Below are 20,630 nucleotides of genomic sequence, written 5' to 3'. Positions count from 1 at the left end.
AACCAACCTTGAAATATGTGCAAGAAATAAAAGTGAGAAAAACAAGTCTCACACACACACTATGTATATGCATAAATTATAATATTTTAATTAAAATATGCATATTTGTATATCCCTAGAAAATTCCTCTGAGAATTGGAGGGGGCCAAGCAAGGGAGAACTGAATGTTCTGTACTCCTGAACTGTTCATATTTTCACAAAGAACATGAATTAATTGGCAATTTTTAAAAAGCAATCAGAACTGCCAGCTTTTTCTGATTCTTACATGTAATGTTCCTAAAATTAAAAGCCAGTTTTATGCCCAGTAACTGCTTAGAGTGAACATGCTGAAAGTGGTGGATTTCAATACCAGTTTTGATGCAAATGCTGTGGGGGCATGATCATTCCTTTCTCATCAAAAAGTTTTCCGATCTTATAACCTCCTTTCCTAATTAAAGTGGGGATTTGGGTGCTTTTAAATCAGGATCTCGATGCTAGCTGTCCAGTGGAATGTGGGAAGAGGGATTCTAGCAGAAGAAGCTCTAGAGGTATTCCTCCCCACCCAGGACATCAACTCCTTGCATGGCAAGGGAATAACTTGAGCATCAAGGCCAGTTATGACCACACGGGGGTGTCAGTGCCCAGGTTTTGTCCCACACTCCCCTGCTCAAGGAAAAGCCTGGAGGGAAGAGGCCAACCTTCAGTCTGTTGCTGCTGCTGTTGCTGTTGCTGTTGTTGCTGCTGCTGCTGCTGCTGCTGCTGCTGCTGCTCAAGCTGCTTCTTCCGTTTGGCTTCTAGAACTGGGTTCTCATACTGTGTCTTCCTGTTGATGTGGCTGGGGAGGAAGGCAAAAAATACTCTGTGAAGAAACATTTCAATCAGGCAAAATGCCAATCAGGCCAAATCCCTTGATTAAAAGTGAACAGGTGGTCTGAGATGTTGACCCTCGTGTGTCCAAATGCACAGTTAGAAAGAGGAAATAAAAATGAAAAGTGTCCATGCTTTCATGCACACTAAACTCTGTGTTACCAGTTTTACATGTATTTTATTTAAAAATCTTCAGTAAATCCCAGGAGGTTAAGTCCTATTTTTATTCATATTTTATGAATAAAGAGGTAAATTTCTGCACAGTTAAATAATTATTCATCCAGCATGATATCTAATAAGCAATAAACAGACATGCAGGCTCATGGTTGTCTGCTTTCAAATCCCAAGGTTTTAGCCATGAATTCTCTCCAAATGTCCAATGTCAGGGGAAGCTGTTTTAATTCATCAAAAGGTACATTACAGAATTATTTTAAAAATGAGATTAAAGTGGATATGTGACATTGTCTGTAACATGCAATGTCAGAACCGCCGTGTGACTGTTTACAGTTGGGTTCACAGAAGCATAAGCATTTACCCAAACAAAAAAGTTAAGAAAAGAACTTGATTAATATATGTCAACTATTCTGATCAATAAACATGGACGCAGGATTAAAAGCATAGGCCTTAGGCAGAGAGACTCCAAATATAGTGAACCTAAGCAGATATGACGTATTCAAAGTGACAAAGACCCAGACGCTTTAGATGGTTACAAAATTAGTAAGTCTATGATAAAACCAAGCACACACGTACATGTAACCGTGGATACATACACATAGATGGGATTTTTGCCACGGCCTAATTTCATTTATATGTACACATATATACATATACACACTGTGTATAAGTATATATATATACACACACACATTACACAAACATTAAATTACACAAGCGGATACATATTCATGTAAGTGTACATATGTATATATCTTTTAAAATTTGAAATATCAGTTAATTAAAAGTTTGGGAATATACTGCTATGATTATTTAGAACTCTAAAAAAAATTTTTAAGCCAAGTTTTATGTTTTTAAAAGCAATCTTGTCAAATAGTGTAGATAGATTAATTACCTTTAATTTCCACTATAATAAATAGTCTACCATTAACAGACTTGAGGACTGGAAAAGACACAGGGAGGAGAAATGTATAGGAAGGTAACTTGCCCCTCAACCCAAATCTCTTTACCCATCAAAGCTCTTAACACCTGTTCTTATCCTCTCTTGATGCATAAACTAGTTGAGGGACAATGCCAGATGAACTCCACATAGCAGAAACCCTAGGGTACATCTGCAAAAAGATGATCTTAGGGTCACACAAAGGAAATTTATCTTATGAGGGTCAGAGAAATAGCTGAACTTGCCTCTCTGATGTCTCAGATTGCTAATCCCTCTTGCTAGGCAAAGAGGAGGTACAATTAGTACTGGCCAAGGATACTTGCTATACTGAACTCATAATTTTTTACAAGAAGATGCAGAGCATTTTATGGCCTGGCATTTTTGCATCATACGTTCATATCACTAGGGTATTATACAAATGACTTTTCACTGCCAGCAGCATAAGGGAGAGAAAATATGCCAGTTATCTTTCGTGTGGCAGGTAGGATTATGATTCTACAGTATTTATATGGCATTTGTTTCTTTCGAAGGATTTTTTTTAGGTATCTCTCATTTTTCTCAAAGGAAATTAAATAAAGCATATTTTTTCAGTGTTTTGTCTCTTGGATTTCTTTTCTTTAGTATCATCCTATTGATCAATAGCTCTGATGAAAGGAAGAAGTGTGTGCCCAATGCTAGAATAAAGCACACAATAAAGAAGTCATGATGAGGGTTTTAGACTCTGAAAAACGGAAAACAGCACAGCATGCAGCCTTCTTATGCAGTAAATCCTCACTTGTACCCCAGAACTCTATAATAAACAAACACATTATAATAAATAAAGAAAATAAAGAAAAATGGAAAACACAAACCATGTGCAGCTCCTCAAGCAAGGGAAAGGCAAGGAGACACACAAGGTCTTGCAACTTAGGGTAGTTCTCCATTTCCATTAGCAAATGAAATGTTCCTTCTTGGCAACATTTCATACATTAGTAAGATTTCTCTGACCCTTTTATAATGCCTGAATGACTAATTAAGTAATTATTGAGTAAGAAGTTAAGTTCAGATCTTGGTGGGGCAAAAAGAAGGCAAAACAGATACTCCTCCTAGAAAAAAACAACCCTTCTCCATCCAATCTATTGAATCCTTGCTTTTCTCATTCATTCATTCAACTAATATTTATGAAATACCTGCCACATGTCAGGACTATGTTGGGCCTTGATGATATCATAGTAAACAAAAGACATGGATCTTGCCCTTGTGAGTTTAATAGGACTGTCTTCAGATTTACTGAATATTTTCTCATAAACTAAAATATACATACAAATTTTTCATTATAAACTTAATATCGTTATTATTTAGCCTATAGCTTATAATGATGACAAACTTATTTAAAATAAATTGCAGGGGGGTACAAACTAACAAGTGGATTGTGAACAAGCACTTACTCTACATAGTAGATACCATATACAGGGTCTTCAATCTTTTCCCAACCAGCAGGCAGTTCTGAAAAATAAACGTTTAGGCAAGAAGGGCATTATTCTCGAAGAGCCTGAGAATTCTCAACAAATGAACTAAGCAAAAAAAGAAGCAGTCATAAAAATGCCTTAAATCCAACTAAGACTGTAACCTAACTCAAACAAGTATATATTATTTTTATTTTATCAGTGTATTTATCTACATGAAGAGCAATTCTTTATCTACTGGTATTTTACTCAAGAAAACTAAACTTAATAAAATGCAGCCCCAGAAACCTTTATTCTAAATCAACTATTAAATTAGATTTTAATGGAAATACAGTTAAAACTTGCCATGAATGCCCAGTATAGATGTTTATAGTACACATTTTGTTTCTAGACTACCTTACTCCATAAGAAAAAATGGGTAGAAATTAATGTTTCTTTTCATTTCCAATAGAATAGTTTGCTGTTCTACTCTCCTTAGAATAAAATAAAATCTTGCATCTTATTTTCTTCTTGTTTCTAATTAAAACGCAGTTGAGTTTTTGAATTGCATGCATCTATTACTACTCGATTATTGTATTTGGGCTGGCCCATCTTACCCAGCACTTTACTGTGAAAGCAGTAATACAGGCAATGCTCACTGAGAACTCACTACCTATGGGGGAAGATTGTACTCCTTTAAATGTGGTCCAATGGCACTGGGGGATGTATGCATCTTTCTGAAAACTCCAGCATTCTTTACTGAACTTTACGTGCTGAGGTTTCATATCAAAGGCTGAAACTTTATTAACTAGGTAATAGCTCTGTTAGAACAAGAAGCTATTGTGGAAAAGTCCATCACATCAGTTTTTTTTTTTTTTTTAACATGGTGAAAGAAGCACTTTGGTTGTGTTCTGTGTCATTAAACAATCTTTTCAGGCAGAGTGACAATTATTTAACAGAATTTTCAAGCCTCCCAGATATATGTTGTCAAGGCAAGCTTATATAATACCATACTCCAAAGAGAACCATTATTCCTAGAAGGAGGTCTTAAGACCAGCTTAGATGGGGTACTACAAACACTTGAAATATCACTTATTTTCAAATAGCAGGGGTTTTTTTTTAGTTCAAGGAACTGTGTGGTCACTGCTTTCAAATCATAAAATAACAATCATGTCAACAGTGCAGAAGGCTTATATATGCCACACACAGTTCCAGACTGAGATGGAGGCGTACGAGTGAACACAAACACACAGAGACTAATTACTCAAAGTTTATGTTTTGTTCAGATTTGGCTGCACATCAAGAGACATTAATTTCATGGTTTTTGCTCCACATGTTACTTGTTTGCAAACAAAGAGACAGGTTTCCCCCCTTTTCTTCTAAAGTTTTTTTTTTTTTTGAAAACACTTAGCAGGTTTTTAAGTAGTCTTTGAATTCTGGGAGACATAAGCTACTAAAATGCAAGACAGGTCCAATTTGCAGATGTTGATACAACTTGGCATTTTTATATACCGAGTCTTGTGGACCGATGCAAATTAAATGCTTGGGAAATGTTCTCCCCTTACAAAGCTGGAAATTACCATTTAAATGAAAGTGAACTGGGAAAATATTTCCAAAGAGTTGGGAAATTGAAGATTAAAAAAATGCAAATTGGTGCAACAGTCACACATTTGTATGGGGCAGAAGAGTAGGTGGATGTGAGGGAACCATATTAAGTTTAATTGAACCAAACCTCTTTTAAAGATCTGCAACCTTAAATATTTGGCCTGATTATCTTTAGATAAAACAGGTGAAACATTCAATTATTAATTCGACAAACATTTATTGAGTGCCCACTGTTTGCTTGAGGGTGTGTGAGGCACCAGGGACACAAAGACAAATTCAGTGCATTGTCTAAGCAGAAAACTTAACCATGTGGTATGTATCTTGATGGAGGTTGGAAGACAGTACAAGAAAAGGAGTCACCCCTGGCTTTTGTCCTATTGCCTAACAACTTAAGCTTCTAGGGTTGAAAAATAGGGCCAGTCAACTGGCATTTCCGGACATGTGTCAGTTTAAACACATCTTCTGGAACAAATTAGCGAACACTAGATATTGGAAAAATAGGTTCCTCACTTCCAATGTGGTGATTAACTTAATTATAGAAATTAGTCTCCTAATGATTAAAATAGAAATGGGTCATCGATTATAAAAAGGAAGTTGTTTGTCCTAGAATCTGCCATTTGGGTACCAAAAAACTGAAAATGGCAGAAAATGTTTTAGCCCAAAAGGTGATTACATTATAATTTTTTTTACTAAACCCTATGAAGACTCCTAGAGAGGCACCCTCTTATTTCTAATCAACGTATGTCAGGAAGCACACCAGACCAAACAACCTATGTCAGAGATCTGAGACTGCTAAGATCTCATCTCTGAACACACATCTTTCTCCTGGATTCACCTCAAAAGTCAACGGTGGATTAATTGAGGACGCTTGCAGAACACTTAGCACAGTTCTTGGCACATAGGGAGTGTTCAACAAACAATAGCTGTACCAGGAAAGCACAAAAGGAACAGGACAAAAGGATTTATATGGCCTGAGTGTTTGCTATTCCTACCTATGAAAAGCTCATGCTGCATTATTTTGTCACCACAGACGCAAACACTGAGCCGTTGAAGGTTCTAAGTTCTTTCCAAAAGAGATTTGTCAGTGTAGAGATGAAAAATCACGTTTAAAATCAGATACATTTTAAAACTGTGACTTAGTTTTGGGTGGGAAGGGAACACATTTTCTTGTCCCTACCTCTCCCAGTTTGTTTCACCACATGAATAGCCTAGAATTCCAAAAGAAGTTTCTGCAGGTGCTTTTCAATTCTGGGGAGGTATCTACAGAGTATGTGATAGATCCTGCAAACCAAAAGTGCATAATGGAGCTACTGACCCAGCTCAAACAACAGAGTTCAGAAATGACAACTCTATAATCAAATGATCTGTGTCCAATACCCAAGCCAACCGCCCATGCCTCTCAAAGGCAGATTACAGAGAAGGTTTCCTTGTCACATCTGGAATTGCATTGTTCACCAAAAACCTGACAGTTGCTATTGTTTGAAATTAGGACCCTCTAATTAAGAAAATGAGCAGTGAGCTTGTCAATAGAATCTGCAGTGAATGCAACAAAAAACAGTGCGTGTGTCCACATGTGTGCTACTCTACACAGTGGACATGTGCAGGCAAAGAGAAAGGGTCATATCTTGTAGTAAGAGTTTACAAGAACACATTTGGGCCACTTCTATAGTCTGGAACACATTCCTCCCTTGTCCCATGTTAAAGAAAAAAAGTACCATGAGGAAGTATTGAATGTCTAATGAGAGGCAATCAGGTAATAAAATAATAAAACTAGTAATCTCCAACAACATGTGCTGATCAGGGACAAATAGTAAAACATGCTCTCATTAAGTCTCCTCACAAGCACCAGGGAGTGCCCCTGTCAGCTCTTTTCACGGATAGAGAAACAGAAGCAAAAGGAGGTGATAACTTGCCTGAGGCCGCATAGCCAGCAAGAAGGGGAGCCAGGCAGCCTGACCTGACCCCAGAATGTACCGAACCATCTTCCAGAATTACACCTATGACCACAAGAAGGGACCACTATGCAGCCATCAGAACTCATTTTTTTAAAGACTCTGTAATAGCATAGCTTCCACAATATCATAGTTACATAGGAGGGGTGGGGGAGGATTGATAATCTTCTTTCCTGGAAATTTCAACATTCAAGCTTCCAGAAAAGCATATAAGGTTGTACCCCTGGACACAACTGTGTTACCTCCACTGGCCACCTACAGACAGCAAAGTGGTCAATCATACATATTATCCAGGTAGTAAAAGTGGCTCAACAAATGATTAGACACTCATTTTGTGTCTGGAAAACCTAATTCTGTCTTTTCAACTTTTATCTAATATCAGTGGAATGAAAAATTATTTTTCTGATCAAATTAATTTCAAACTGTTCTATTACTCAGGGTGAACTTCAAGGCATTCTTACCACAATTACCACAAAAACTTATTAAACATCTTTAAAAATAGATCCATCAATAGTTATTGACCGTTGCTGACACACATAACAATAACAACAGGATACGTCCCAAACTTTAAGAAAAACAGAGCTAAATTCTATTATATCATAATTCCAGTCAACCATAATTGACTATCTTTATTGACATGACAAAAATAAATAAAACTAAATAAAAGCAATAATCTGTACTAAGTACATTTATATTTTCAGTTCTTAAGGCAATCTAAAAAATGCCAGGCAGATTCAGTAATCTTAGGACAGTTCCATTCATATTCATGTTAAAGAATCTACTTAAAAAAATAACTATGGTCAATTTTCAATCATCTAAGGCTTTCATCTGCAATTCAGCTGAAACTTGTTTGCTTATCTATTCATCAGCAGATGGATCAGATGGAATGCAAACTAATTTTAATATTGTTCAAAGCTGAACATAAGCACTGAACTTAGCATGGAACATAATTCGATATATTCTAACAGCACAAGAAGCAAGAATTTAGCATGATCGGCTAATGTAAATTACTCCTAAACTACAACAGCTATAGTAGTCAAGACTTGATTTACACTGATATATACACTCTAAGAAAAATAGCACGTGTAGATGCTGCAGCACTATATAAACAAGCCATTCACTACAATGACAAGGTCAACATGTAGTCCGTGACTTAATAAAAATACAACTCTAAGACTTAACCACTCTAAACACTGAAATTATTTTATTGAAACTACGACTATAACACTCCTTAAATTAGTCTTGCGGGTTTTTGTTGGGTTTGCTTTGTTTTTTTGCATGACCCAAATAACCTCCCATACTAAATAAGGCCAAGATGGTTACATGAAAGTTCAAGGGACATGACAAGCATCTCTTGAGTCCTTTCCCAATCCTTAATTTACAAGGCTACCTATCACCTATTTGCTAACTCTCATTGTAGTCTATTTTTCTTTGTAAACACAAAATATTCCAATTCTGCTTGACACTGGCAGTCCAATACAAGGGTTGTATGACTGAACTTTCATGAATAAGCTGAAATGAAAATCATAATTGGAGGAGTGCAAACTAAAGAAATAGAGGGATTAAGCAATTCACTTGAGACAAACCATGCAGGACAAGTCATGCAGCCGCAGCAGCAGGGAGGGAGGGTTTACCTAGTTCACTGTCCAGCTCCTCGGTGTGTACCCCTTCTTCTCCAAAGGAATAGCAGGAATGAGACAGAAAAGAGAGAAAGCAAAATTCAGACACCAGCACCAAGAAAGAAACTCCCCTCAGAAAAACAGCAGCAAACACACTGCTTGATTTCATCCTTACCTGTTTTGTGGCTTATTTCACTGGCTTGGCTAGTAAACTCACAACCTCAGTATAAATCACAAGAAGGTAAAGGCTGACATTGGCAAAATAATTATGTGGTTTGTTTCCTTTCATGTCAAAATAGGATTTGATTGGTTGTAAAAGATGACAAACACCTTTGTGGTTTCAATGTTCTTAGGTGGGAAGTCACTTATTACAGACCTTACTGGGAGTAAGTAAAACTGTTATAACTTTCAATATCAGTCCTTTTAATCCTTTCATAATCCTTTAATCAGTGAGGCAATTACACTCACAGTTAAAGCATTACTTAACTTACAAAGTAATACTGCTGCTGGAAAAAAAGAAAGTGAGGTCAAATTGATAGTGCATGTACAGTGAGTTCTATTTCAATGTGTTTCAAAAAAAGGAGTTAAAAAGATGGATTATGTCATGATGACGTACAATCAAGGAAGCCGGGCCAGGCTCGGTGGCTCAGCCTGTAATCCCGTGCTTTGGGAGGCTGAGGTGAGTGGATTGACTGAGCCCGCGGGTTCGAGACCCACCTGGGCAACTTGGTGAGCCCTCATCTCTACAATAAATCAAAAAATTAGCCAGGCATGGTAGTGCGTGCCTGTAGTTCCAGCTACTTGGAAGGCTGAGGCGGAAGGATCGCCGGAGCCCAGCAGGTCGAGGCTGCGGTGGCCGGGAGCGTGCCACTGCACTCCGGTCTGGGTGACAGAGTGAGACTCCAACTCAAAAAAAAAAAAAAGGAAGTCAGCCTCGAAGGCTACCCTGAAGGAGAAGGAGGATTGGGAGGCAGAGTTTACTGGGTTTCTGTTTATATATACATAAGCTTTCCAAGTCAAATAGCTCAGAAATATCAGAATGAAAATATTCTCAATAATTTCAGTGAGCAAAACAAGTCAAAATCCTTTTCATTCTAGATCTCCTCTTATCAGTAAAACATTTCATTATACTGAGAAGAAAACAGAGGACAGCACACAAAAATCATTTCATATGTAGTTTCCTCAGCTACAGAGCAGGTGATTGTCTCTTCTACTGTAAACTCTACCAATACAGGAAAAGTAGGGATCAAGCCTGTTTTCACCACCACCGTACAATCAATGCCCAGTGCAGTTTCTGGTGCAGATTAATACTAAGTATTTCTTGAATGAATGAATCAATCACTTGATTACTGACTTAAATAACCAACATGACACTATACATCTTGTATATTCTTAATTTTAAAATGATTCCATTGTCAACAGTAGGTTTTGATTGGCACTGTTTCTTAAAAGGAGACTCTCATTTACACAAAGACATCTGTGAAAATGTCCATTTGGAAATTACCTAAGAATATTTTGGGGAGTGTTTAGGGCATTTTATGTGTCATATTTCCCAATACATCTGAAGTGCCAAGAATGTACTTGACATATAGAAGGTATATGATGATTATTTGCAAAATGGAAGAGTATTCTAAGAGAAAACTGCACACCCAACTAACATAGGGCAGAAACTTCATGAGGACCAGTGGGGATGAAGAGCAGAGAGCAGAGAGACTGTGAGAAAACCTAGAGAGGCTGACCACGGAGGGTTCAGAGAAGCAAGCTGTGGACCTGCCATTTCCTGAGCAGGCCACGAGGGGGTGGTCAGCGGTAGTAACATCATCACACTGATATTTTATTTTATTTTATTTTATTTTATTTTGAGTTGTAGTCTCACTGTCGCCCAGACTGGAGTGCAGTGGCCGCTCCCGGCCACCGCAGGCTCAACCTGCTGGGCTCCGGTGATCCTTCCGCCTCAGCCTTCCAAGTAGCTGGAACTACAGGCGCACGCTACCACACTGATATCTTAAACGACTGCTCCGAGTGCAACCTAAGAAGGAGAGTATGCAGGTGTCTGCATGGGAGATGAGTGTGACCCTAAGAGAGAATGGCAGAGGTGGTGAATAAATAGTGAATGGGTTCCAGAGATATTTAGGAGGCCAACTGAATTCAGTTGGTTCATGGATCAGAAATGGGCATGAAGAAAAGTGACAGATCATGGAGGACTCTTGAGTATGAATGGATTTACCCAAAACCGAGATAGGGGACACCTAGAAAGAACCAGATTTGGGATGAGGGGTTATTTAATAAGACTGAGTATGAAGTCTCTTTGATTGACGTTATCAACCAGGTAGAGTAAAATATTGGCTTGGAGCTTAAAGGCAAGGTTGAAGGCTTCTAATTGAACTAGATACAACAACGACAGATGGAGTTATTCACTAAGATCAAAACCTCAAACTAGTTTCTCACTTTGAGATAGAAAATAGAAAATATAGAATCTTTACACTAATTAAGCATGATGTGATATTGTTTTATCCCTTGTATATATGACCTACAAAGAACAGAAAGACATACAGGAACAATATATTGTAACCAATATGTTTTGGTGCATTGTGTCATAATATAAACAATAGCACAAGGCAGCTTTGTGCTAACTGGAAACAAAATGCGAATTGATACTTGCCATAATCTGATTATATATTTATACTGATTGTGTGCAGGGCACCCAGACATACACATAATTTCTATTAGAAACAGAAAACATGAATTATAATGTTAAAGAGATAATTACCAAACTAACTGCATTTGGTATGAATACATACTTGTTCCAAAGGAAATAACATTCAAACAAATGATAAGAATTTTAAGAACTAAAAATCACTAGATTTGATAACAAAAACACTCAGTAATTCTACTCAGTACTACTCATATCTACTCAACATTCTTAGTTCTTTTCAGTAAAAGCTACTGCAATATTCTCTCATCTATACATTTATGTTAACAGGCATTTTCACACATTCTCAGGATAATTATAATTAATATTGACATCGAAGACCCTAAGGGACTATGAGTGCCTAAACTGTCTTTAAAATAATCATTAACCTTTTTTCCAAGACGTTTTTTGGTTGAATGTGCTTTACATTCTGATCTTTGAAAACTGGTCATCTATGTACTGGTTGAATATTCTTTATTTGAAATGGTTGAAATCAAAAGTGTTTCCGATTTTAGATATTTTGGGATTTGGGAATATTTATATACTTACTGGTTTAGAATTCCTAATCTGAAAATCCAAAATCCAAGATGTTCCAATAAGTATGTTCCCTTGAGCATCATGTTGGTGCTCAAAGAGTTCCAGATTTTGGAGCATTTCGGATTTTGGATTTTTGGATCAGGGATAGGCAACATGAATTACACATTAAACAGAATATTTTGAATAACCAAGACAGTCCAGTACCTCCCAGGCATGCAAAATACCAGAGTTGATTGTACTAGTTCCACTCCACGTCTTCTTCAGGAATGGAATCAAGCAACCAAAAGAAAACAAGCATCTTGGTCATGCCTCCTAAGTCAGAAGGACTTGTATTTCCACCTGAGGTCACTCAGACAAACATGAACACACAATTCCATGTTCATTTAATGTAATCTGCAAACCACATGTAATAGAAAGATCACAGAGTACAAGATCCCAACTGTATTACACCTTAAAATACTGGCTTCATTTTCTTTCTTTCTTTTCCTTTCCTTTCCTTTTCTTTTTTTTTTTTTAAGTGAGAAAGCAGGATTTATTAAAAGGACAGAAAAGCTCCCACAGTGGGAGAGGACCCGAAGGGGTTGCCCTTGGTTTGCATTTTTTTTTTTTTTTTGAGGTGGAGTCTCAATCTGTCACCCAGATTGGAGTGCAGTGGCATGCTCCCAGCCACTGCAGCCTCAACCTGCTGGGCTCTGGCGATCCTTCTGCCTCATCCTTCCAAATAGCTGGAACTACAGGTATGCGCTACCACGCGAGGCTAATTTTTGACTTATTGTAGAGACAAGGTCTCGCCAACTTGCCCAGGTGGGTCTCGAACCCGCGGACTCAGGCAATCCACTTGCCTTGGCCTTCCCAAGTGCTGGGATTACAGGCTGAGCCACCGAGCCCGGCCTGACTTGCATTTTCAAAAAACTCTCAAGTTTTTATACAAGACAATTATGTACTATAGGACAAATTAATAACGTTTTGCTATCTTACAATAAAATATATATTCAATTTGAATACTACTCATTCAAATACCAAAATTGAATAATGAGTAGCAAAGCAAGCCATTTTCCTTTTCATTCGCCCATGTCAAAAAGTAATTTAGTAGAATTTGGGATAGACTTCAGTGTACTGCAGTTCTAACTCCTTTTTTTCCCTTCATTTTGGAGAATTAATTAGAAATCCCAAAGCCTTGAAATAAACTTTTCCAGCAAAAATTCTTCTGGCCTGTTAGCTCATTTCCAAGATTAATGGAGAAAGTGATGCTCCAGGTAACACTTCTGCCTCCTTCTCAAAAGAACTCACTTTTCAGATATTTGGGGTGTACGCTAGGTCATATGGAGATTCCCAAACCTGGGAGATCTGTTTCTCCTGCGTCCAAAACTGTGGAGTAACAGTTATAAAACACACCGAATTCGAGAAAAGCTCCTATGTTTTCCCCTAAGACTTTTATAATGTAGGGCTATAGGGTCCAGTAGCTGTGATTGACCAAGGTGTCTTTAGTTTCTAGTTTCTAGAGACTTTCTGGAGTCTTCTCAAGTTCCTGAAGGCAGAGGATATATCTTCATTTGAATAGTTTCTAATGGAGTTATTAGTATGCATCTGCCTTTATGAATACACAAATAGTTCTTCTGAAACAATTCTACTGACTTTCCTCCTATTTTTGTAAACCACAGCACATTTACCAGAAATTGGATTACCTTTCTAAAACTCATTGTTAAGACCCAATTGACTTCGTTACAGTTCTTTAAAATTTACACATGTGAACACGCCTTTCCTAGTCCCTTACCATCATCTTCACACTCTTCCAGAGGCTTCTGCTGCTTGTTCAGGCACCGAGGGTCTAACCAAGATGTTGTTTTTGTGTTGTGGCTGCAATCCAGAAACAAAAATAAGAAATTTGTTTGAAAACAAAGCAAAAAGTCCAATGACAGAATTACAAACTCTGAATATTTGCTCCTCAACTACAGTAAAGATACTTTCCAACAGCAAATCCAAACTAGAAGAGAACTTCAGTTTACCATTATAAAATGGCATGCAGAGAATATTAGGTAGGCTTTTTACTTACCTAACATATAATCATTCAATTACTGAAAACTTAAATTGTAATACCAGCTTTCTTTATGAAAATTGAGTTACAAATGATACCCCTTGCCTATACCGTCTACCTTGTCTAGACTTATTTCAGTCTTCACATTTGCCAAAAAGAAAATTTCAATTTACTTTAAATGTACTTATGACTTAAATCTTGGATGCTGCAATTCACAAAGAAGGCTGCCATTTCACTCATTACATTACACAAGAATTCTCATGACAGTATGAAACTACCTCAATTCACATAAATAACTCAAAACTACCAATACATATCATTAATTGCAGTGTCTTAAACTATGCTTTGGATATATTGAAGGCAACCCAAAATTAACTATCATAAATAGAACATGGGCCAGGAAAAAACTGGGAATGGCTAAACATGTTGCCCAATTGCCTTCTAAAGGGTATAGTTTAATTCTAGATGAACTATTTCAACAGACACTGACTGGGGTCCTGTAAGATGTGATATAGAAGCTGGGCTCGGTGGCTCAGCCTGTAATCCCGTACCTTTGGGAGGCTAAGGTGAGTGGATTGCCTGAGCCTGTGGGTTCGAGACCCACCTGGGCAACTTGGCGAGACCTCATCTCTACAATAAATCAAAATGAGCCGGGCGTGGTAGCGTGTGCCTGTAGTTCTAGCTACTTGGAAGGCTGAGGCGGAAGGATAGCCAGAGCCCAGCAGGTCGAGGTTGCAGTGGCCAGGAGCGGCCACTGCATTCCAGTCTGGGTGACAGAGTGAGACTCCAACTCAAAAAAAAAAAGATGTGATATAGAAACATTCCCAAGGATATTGCCCTTCCATCATGTTAGAAATGTCACCAGAATAGCTGGAAGCATTCAGCTTTTGTGTTTCCTAAAGCAATGTCTGAAATAAATTTCTGCTTGAGCCCCCAATGCACTATGCAGCTAACTGGGTGGGACAAACAACTCCAAGTACAATAGTTCTGGCTACAAACCAGACATGATAACAAGAAGTTAACAAAAAAAAATTTTTTTTTGGAAGTTTAGGCAGTAATCTAAACTTTTTGTGAAGTGTGAAGTTTAGGTTGTATATATGGGCAAGGCGTGGAAGGGCACATTGCCAAAAGTTCTTTACAGTCAAATTTTATTAATTGTTAAATACAAAATTTATGACTTAGGTGAAAAACAGAATGTGCAAATATACATACGTCATCTCAACTGCATTCAAAGAAAAATAAAAAATAACAAAAAAAGGTAATACAGCAATCCCCCCCACCACCACAACTACTTATATGACCACTTACAACTACCAGATATGCTCTCAGTCTTTTACATATATATTAAAATTTATCTAATCCTTACAGTGATTCCATGAGGAAAGTACTATTGGCATTAAAAATATTATCCTCCATTTTACAACTGAAAAAAGGATAAAGAGGTGAAGAAATGGCCCCAAGGACACTCTGCTGATACGTAGCAGAAAACGGGGACTTAAACCCAGGGAGTCTTACACTAAAACTCATGGTCTGCACTATTTCTACACAGCAAGACAGAAACAATGGTCACCACTGGGAGGGAATGTTATGCATCCTAAAAAAAAAAAGAAGAAAAAGTAACAGTAGATTCGCATGCAGTTATAAGACAATAGAGAGATCCCAAGTATCCCTTACCTATTTTGCATCAACTGTAACACACTACAAAACTATTGATGTCAATACAGTCCAGATACAAAACATTTTCACTATCCCAGTGTTGCTGTTTTATAGTCACACCAGTTTCCTTTCAATCATTCTCCCAACCCTCTTTTTACTCTCTAGCAAACAATTTGTTCTCCATTTGTACAATTTTGTCATTTCAAGAATATTACATAAATGGAATCCCTGTAATATTTGGTGCTTGACAATTTTCATTCAACAGAATTATCATCAAGATTGCTGCATACATTGCAATTGCTTTTTTTTTTTTTTTTTTTTTAGTGTTGAATAGTATTGGCATGTTTAGCCACTGAAGGACATCTGGGTCATTTCCAGTTTTTGGCTATTTGGACTAAATTTACCATAAACACTCATGTACAGGTTTTTGTGTGAATTTAAGTGTTCACTTCTCTGGGATAAATGACCAAGTGTGCAATTGCCGGATTGTATGGTAGTTGATGTTTAGTTTTTTTTAGAAACTGTTTTCTAGAATGCCATACAATTTTACATTCCCACCAGCAATGTATGAGTGACCTAGTTTCACTGCATTTTTACCAGTATTTAGTGTTGCCATTATTTTTTACTTTAGCCATCTTAATAGGTATGTGATGGCATCTCCCTGTGGTTTTCCTTTGTATTTCCCTGGGACTGATGGTGTTGAACATCTTTTCATGTGCATATTTGCCATCTGTACACCCCTTTCAGTGAAATGTCTTTAGTTCATGTTTGACTGAATGGTCAGTTTTTTTTTTTTTACTCTTGAGAGTCCTTTCTAGATACCAGTCCTCTTGAGCATATGGAGTCTGCCAAGTATTTTCTCCCAGTCTGTAGTTTGTCTTTTCATTCTCTTAACAAGGTGTCTTGCAAATCAAAAGTTTTCCATTTTAATGAAGTCTATCAATCTTCCTTTTTAGGAATCACGCTTTTTTTTTTGGTCAGGATCTCATTCTGTCACCCAGGCTGAAGTGCAGAGGCACAATCATGGCTTACTACAGTCTCCAACGCCTGGGCTTAAGTGATCCTTCTGCCTTAGCCTCTCAAGTAGCTGGGACTACAGGTGTGTGCCACCACACCTGGCTAATTGAATTTGTGTGTGTGTATATGTATAGAGATGAGGTCTCGCTATGTGCTCAGGCTGGTCTTAATCTTCAAGGTTCCAATGCTCCTCCTATCTCCGCCTCTCAAAGTGCTGGGATTACAGGCATGAGTCACCACGCCTTGCTGGATCATACTTTTGATATCATTTCTAAGAACTTTTTGCCTAGACCTAGATCTCAAATTTTTTTTCCAAAAGTTTTATAGCTTTATGTTTTACAGTTCTGTCTCTGGTTTATTTTGGGTTAATTGTTTACATATGGTATAAGGTTTGGGCTGAGGTTAAGTCATATGCTTCTGGTTGTCTACTTATTCCTGCACCATTCATTAAAAAGGTTACCCTCCCTTCATTGAATTGTTTTCAAATTCAATTACCTTTGTCAAAAGTCAATTGTGTATATTTATAGGTCTATTTCTGGCTTCTATAGTCCATCCTATTGATATATGTATCTAGTCCTTCACCAACACCACATAGCATTTATTACTAGAAGTCTTGATAGTGAGTAGATTGATTTTGCTGACTTTATTTTTTATTCTCAAAACTGTTTCATCCATACTAGTTCCTTTGTCTTTCCACATATATTTTATAATAAACTTGCCTATATCTACAAAAAGATTGAGATTTTGAGAGAAGTTGCATTAAACATGTATGTCCATTAGGGAGCACTGACATCTTTTTTTTGTATTTTAAAGATGTGGGGTACAACTCAGGGTTAGGTATATAAATGTTCATTATGCAGGTAAGCTTGCTGATGAGGTGTGCCCCTCCTTCCCTGGCACTTTCCCTCAACTGCCAATCCCATCCCTCTTCCCCTGGCAATTTCCCACTACTGCCAATCCCTTTCTTATAGTATTATGATAATTGTTCAAGGTCCGCTTATGAGAACATATGGTACTCTATTGTTTCCGTGATAGATCACTGAGTATGACTGACTCTAAATCCATCTAAGTGAGCACTGATGTCTTATAATTCCTGAGTCTTCCAATCCATGAACAGAGTATATCACTCCCTTTATAAAAATGTTCTTTGATCTCTTTCATCAGCATTTTGCAGTTTAGAGCATATAAGATCCAACGTATGTTTTGTTAGATTGAAAATGTTTTATTTTTAGCAACTTTATATTTTATTTAAAATTTTGGTGTCCAAGTATTCGCTGCTAATATATGGATATACATGTGGTATTTGTATGTTTATCTTTTGTCTTACAGCTTTACCAAACTCATTATATTTTTTGGTACATTTCTTGTGATTTTCTACATAGATAACGATGTAATTCACAAAATATAGTAGTTTTATTTCTTCCTTCCCAATCTACATGGCTTTGATTTCCTTTTTTTGCCTTATAAGCATGTCTAGAACTTCCAGCATGATGTTTAATAAGTGTGAGAAGAGCTGACATCTTTGGCTTGTTCTCAGACTTGTAGGGAAGGCATTCCATCTTCACTATTAAATATAGTATGGCTGTAGGTTTTTGTAGATGCTCTTATCAAGTCAAAGAAACTCCTCTTTATTTTTTCTAATAAGTTTTAACATGAATGAGTGCTTAATTTTGTCAGATGCTTTTTCTGCATCAATTAATATGATCATGTAATTCTTTTTCTTTCATCTGTTAATCTGGTAAGTTATATCAATTGATGTTTTAATATTGAGCTATTAATATTGAGATTTTTAAATATCACATCCCTAGAATAATTTCCACTTGGTCATGGGAATAGTTTACAATGCTGAATACTATTTGCTAATATTTTGTTAAAGACTTTTGCATCTGTATTTTTTTGCAATGTCCTTGTTTAGTTTTGGTATCAAGGTAATATCAGCTTAATAAAAGTAATTGGAGAGTATTCTTCCTCTTCTATTTTATGGAAAAGACTGTGTAGAAATAGCGCTAATTCTTCTTTGAATGGTTGGTAGAAGTCTCCAGTGAAACCATCTGGGCCTAGAGATTCTTTTTTTAGGTGTATTTTAACTATAAATTCTTTTTTCCTTAGTAGTTTAGGGCTGTTTCAATTATCTATGTCATACTGGATAAACTGTGGTAGTGTGCTTTTTGCAAAATAGGTCCATTTCATCTAAATTGTCAAATGTATATGTGTAGATTCATTGGCAGCTTTCCCTTATTACCCTTGGGATATCTTTAAGGGGCTATAGTAATTCCCTATTTAAGTCCTAATATTGATAATTTGTGTCTTCTCTCATCTTTTTCTTTGTCAGTCTTGCTAGAGGTTCTTCAATTTTGTTAATCTTTTTAAAGAACCACGTGTTTGCATCACGGATTTTCTCCATTATTTTTATGTTCTTGATTTCATGGATTACTGTTCTTATCTTTATCATTTCTGTCCATCACTTTATTCTGAGTTTAATTTACTCTCTTTTTACAGGTTCTTGGATTGGGAGTTCAGATTGTTGATTTGAGACTTTTCCGCTTTTCTCTCATATATATGTTTAGTGTTATAAATTTTCCTCTGATTACTGCCTTGGCTGTATCCCACCTATTATGATATTATGTATTTTCATTTTCATTCAGTTCAATTTATATGCTTACTTTTATTTGCCTTGAGACTTCTTCTTTGACTTATCCATTATTTAGAGTTGTATTGTCTGGATATTTTTCTACTTTATCTGACATTAATATGGCAACTCTTTCTTTCTTCTGATGAACATTTTCAAGATGTATCTTTTCATCCTTTTACTTTCAACATGCCTGTGCTGTTATTTAAAATAAGTTTCTGTAGACAGCATAGAGTTAGGTCATTTTTTTAAAACCATTTTGCCATTCTCCATCTTATAGTTGTTATATTTAGTTCACTTCATTTATTTTATTTTATTTTATTTATTTATTCATTTTTGAGTTGGAGTCTCACTCTGTCACCCAGACTGGAGTACAGTGGCGGCTCCCAGCCACCACAGCATTGACCTGCTGGGCTCCAGCGATCCTTCCGCCTCAGCCTTCCAAGTAGCTGGAACTACAGGTATGTTACTATGCCTGGCTAATTTTTTTGATTTGTTGTAGAGATGAGGTCTCACCAAGTTGCCCATGTGGGTCTCGAACCCGCGGGCTCAGGCAATCCACTCACCTCAGACTCCCAGGGCTCAGGATTACAGGCTGAGCCACAAGCCCGGCTTAGTTCACTTCATTTAATATAATTATCATGTTAGGGTTTAAGTATTCCATTTTGGTTTTTATATTCTTTTTATTCTGTTTTTCTTTTCTCTGTTTTACTTTTCCAGCCTTTTTGTTGGTTACATGAATATTTTAGAATTCCATTTTGATTTATCTACAGTACTTTTGATATTATAGCTTTATAAGTGGTTACTTAAGGTATTTTATTACATATATGCATACACCATATATTATTTACAAATACATATATATCTTGTCACAATCTACTGGTGTCATCATTTTATCAGTTCAGTTGAACTATAGAACTTATCTCCATTTAGATTGTTTTACCTTCTGTTATTTCAAATGAATTATCTTAAATATTCTTTCTACATACATTTGGAAATATATTAAACAGTGTTATTCTTACTTCAACCCACAAACCTGGCTTAGAAAACTGAGAGGTGTCAATTAAGCACCAAAAGCCGGGGGGGAAACTCAAATGGTGAAGAAAATTATATTTACCTATATTTTTACTCTTTCCATCCTTCTTTTAATCTTCCTAATGTTCCAAGGTAGTTGCTGTTGTTATTACTATTTTAGAATTATCTTTTTCTTTAGACGATATCTTTTAGCTATTTATTTAGGGTAGACCTGTTGGCAGCATATTTTCCAAGTTTTCCTTCATCTAAGAATATCTTGATTTTGCCTTCACTTTTAAAGGATGTTTTCACTGGATATAGCATTCTGGGCTAATTCCTTTTTCCTTTCAGCATTAGAAAAATGCTAGCTGGGCTTGGTGGCTCAGCCTGTAATCCTGCGCCTTTGGGAGGCTGAGGTGAGTGGATTGCCTGAGCCCGCGGGTTCGAGACCCGCCTGGGCAGGCGAGACCTCATCTCTACAGTAAATCAA

At 36.9% G+C, this 20,630-nt stretch overlaps 1 protein-coding gene across 8 annotated transcripts in view; it reads right to left on the bottom strand.

The window, feature by feature from the left end:
- MAGI1 (membrane associated guanylate kinase, WW and PDZ domain containing 1) overlaps positions 1–20,630 on the bottom strand; it is a 692,842-nt gene that overhangs the window by 89,396 nt on the left and 582,816 nt on the right. For 7 of the 8 annotated variants that reach the window (XM_021706368.1, XM_008072888.2, XM_021706369.1 and 4 more), the window contains exons 6-9: positions 13,564–13,646; positions 8,576–8,611; positions 3,388–3,445; positions 678–814 (exon numbers count right to left, since the gene is read on the bottom strand). In XM_021706368.1, coding sequence (XP_021562043.1) covers positions 678–814; positions 3,388–3,445; positions 8,576–8,611; positions 13,564–13,646 — 314 coding nt within the window. The remainder of the gene's footprint in view (positions 1–677; positions 815–3,387; positions 3,446–8,575; positions 8,612–13,563; positions 13,647–20,630) is intronic. The other variant, XM_021706370.1, reaches the window with a different exon arrangement.

This window comes from Carlito syrichta, unplaced genomic scaffold (genome assembly GCF_000164805.1).
Source record: "Carlito syrichta isolate Samal-C Ts95f unplaced genomic scaffold, Tarsius_syrichta-2.0.1 Scaffold315490, whole genome shotgun sequence".
Classification (NCBI taxonomy): domain Eukaryota; kingdom Metazoa; phylum Chordata; class Mammalia; order Primates; family Tarsiidae; genus Carlito; species Carlito syrichta.
Note: the sequence above shows the minus strand (reverse complement) of the source record. Positions and strands in the feature narration are given on the sequence as shown.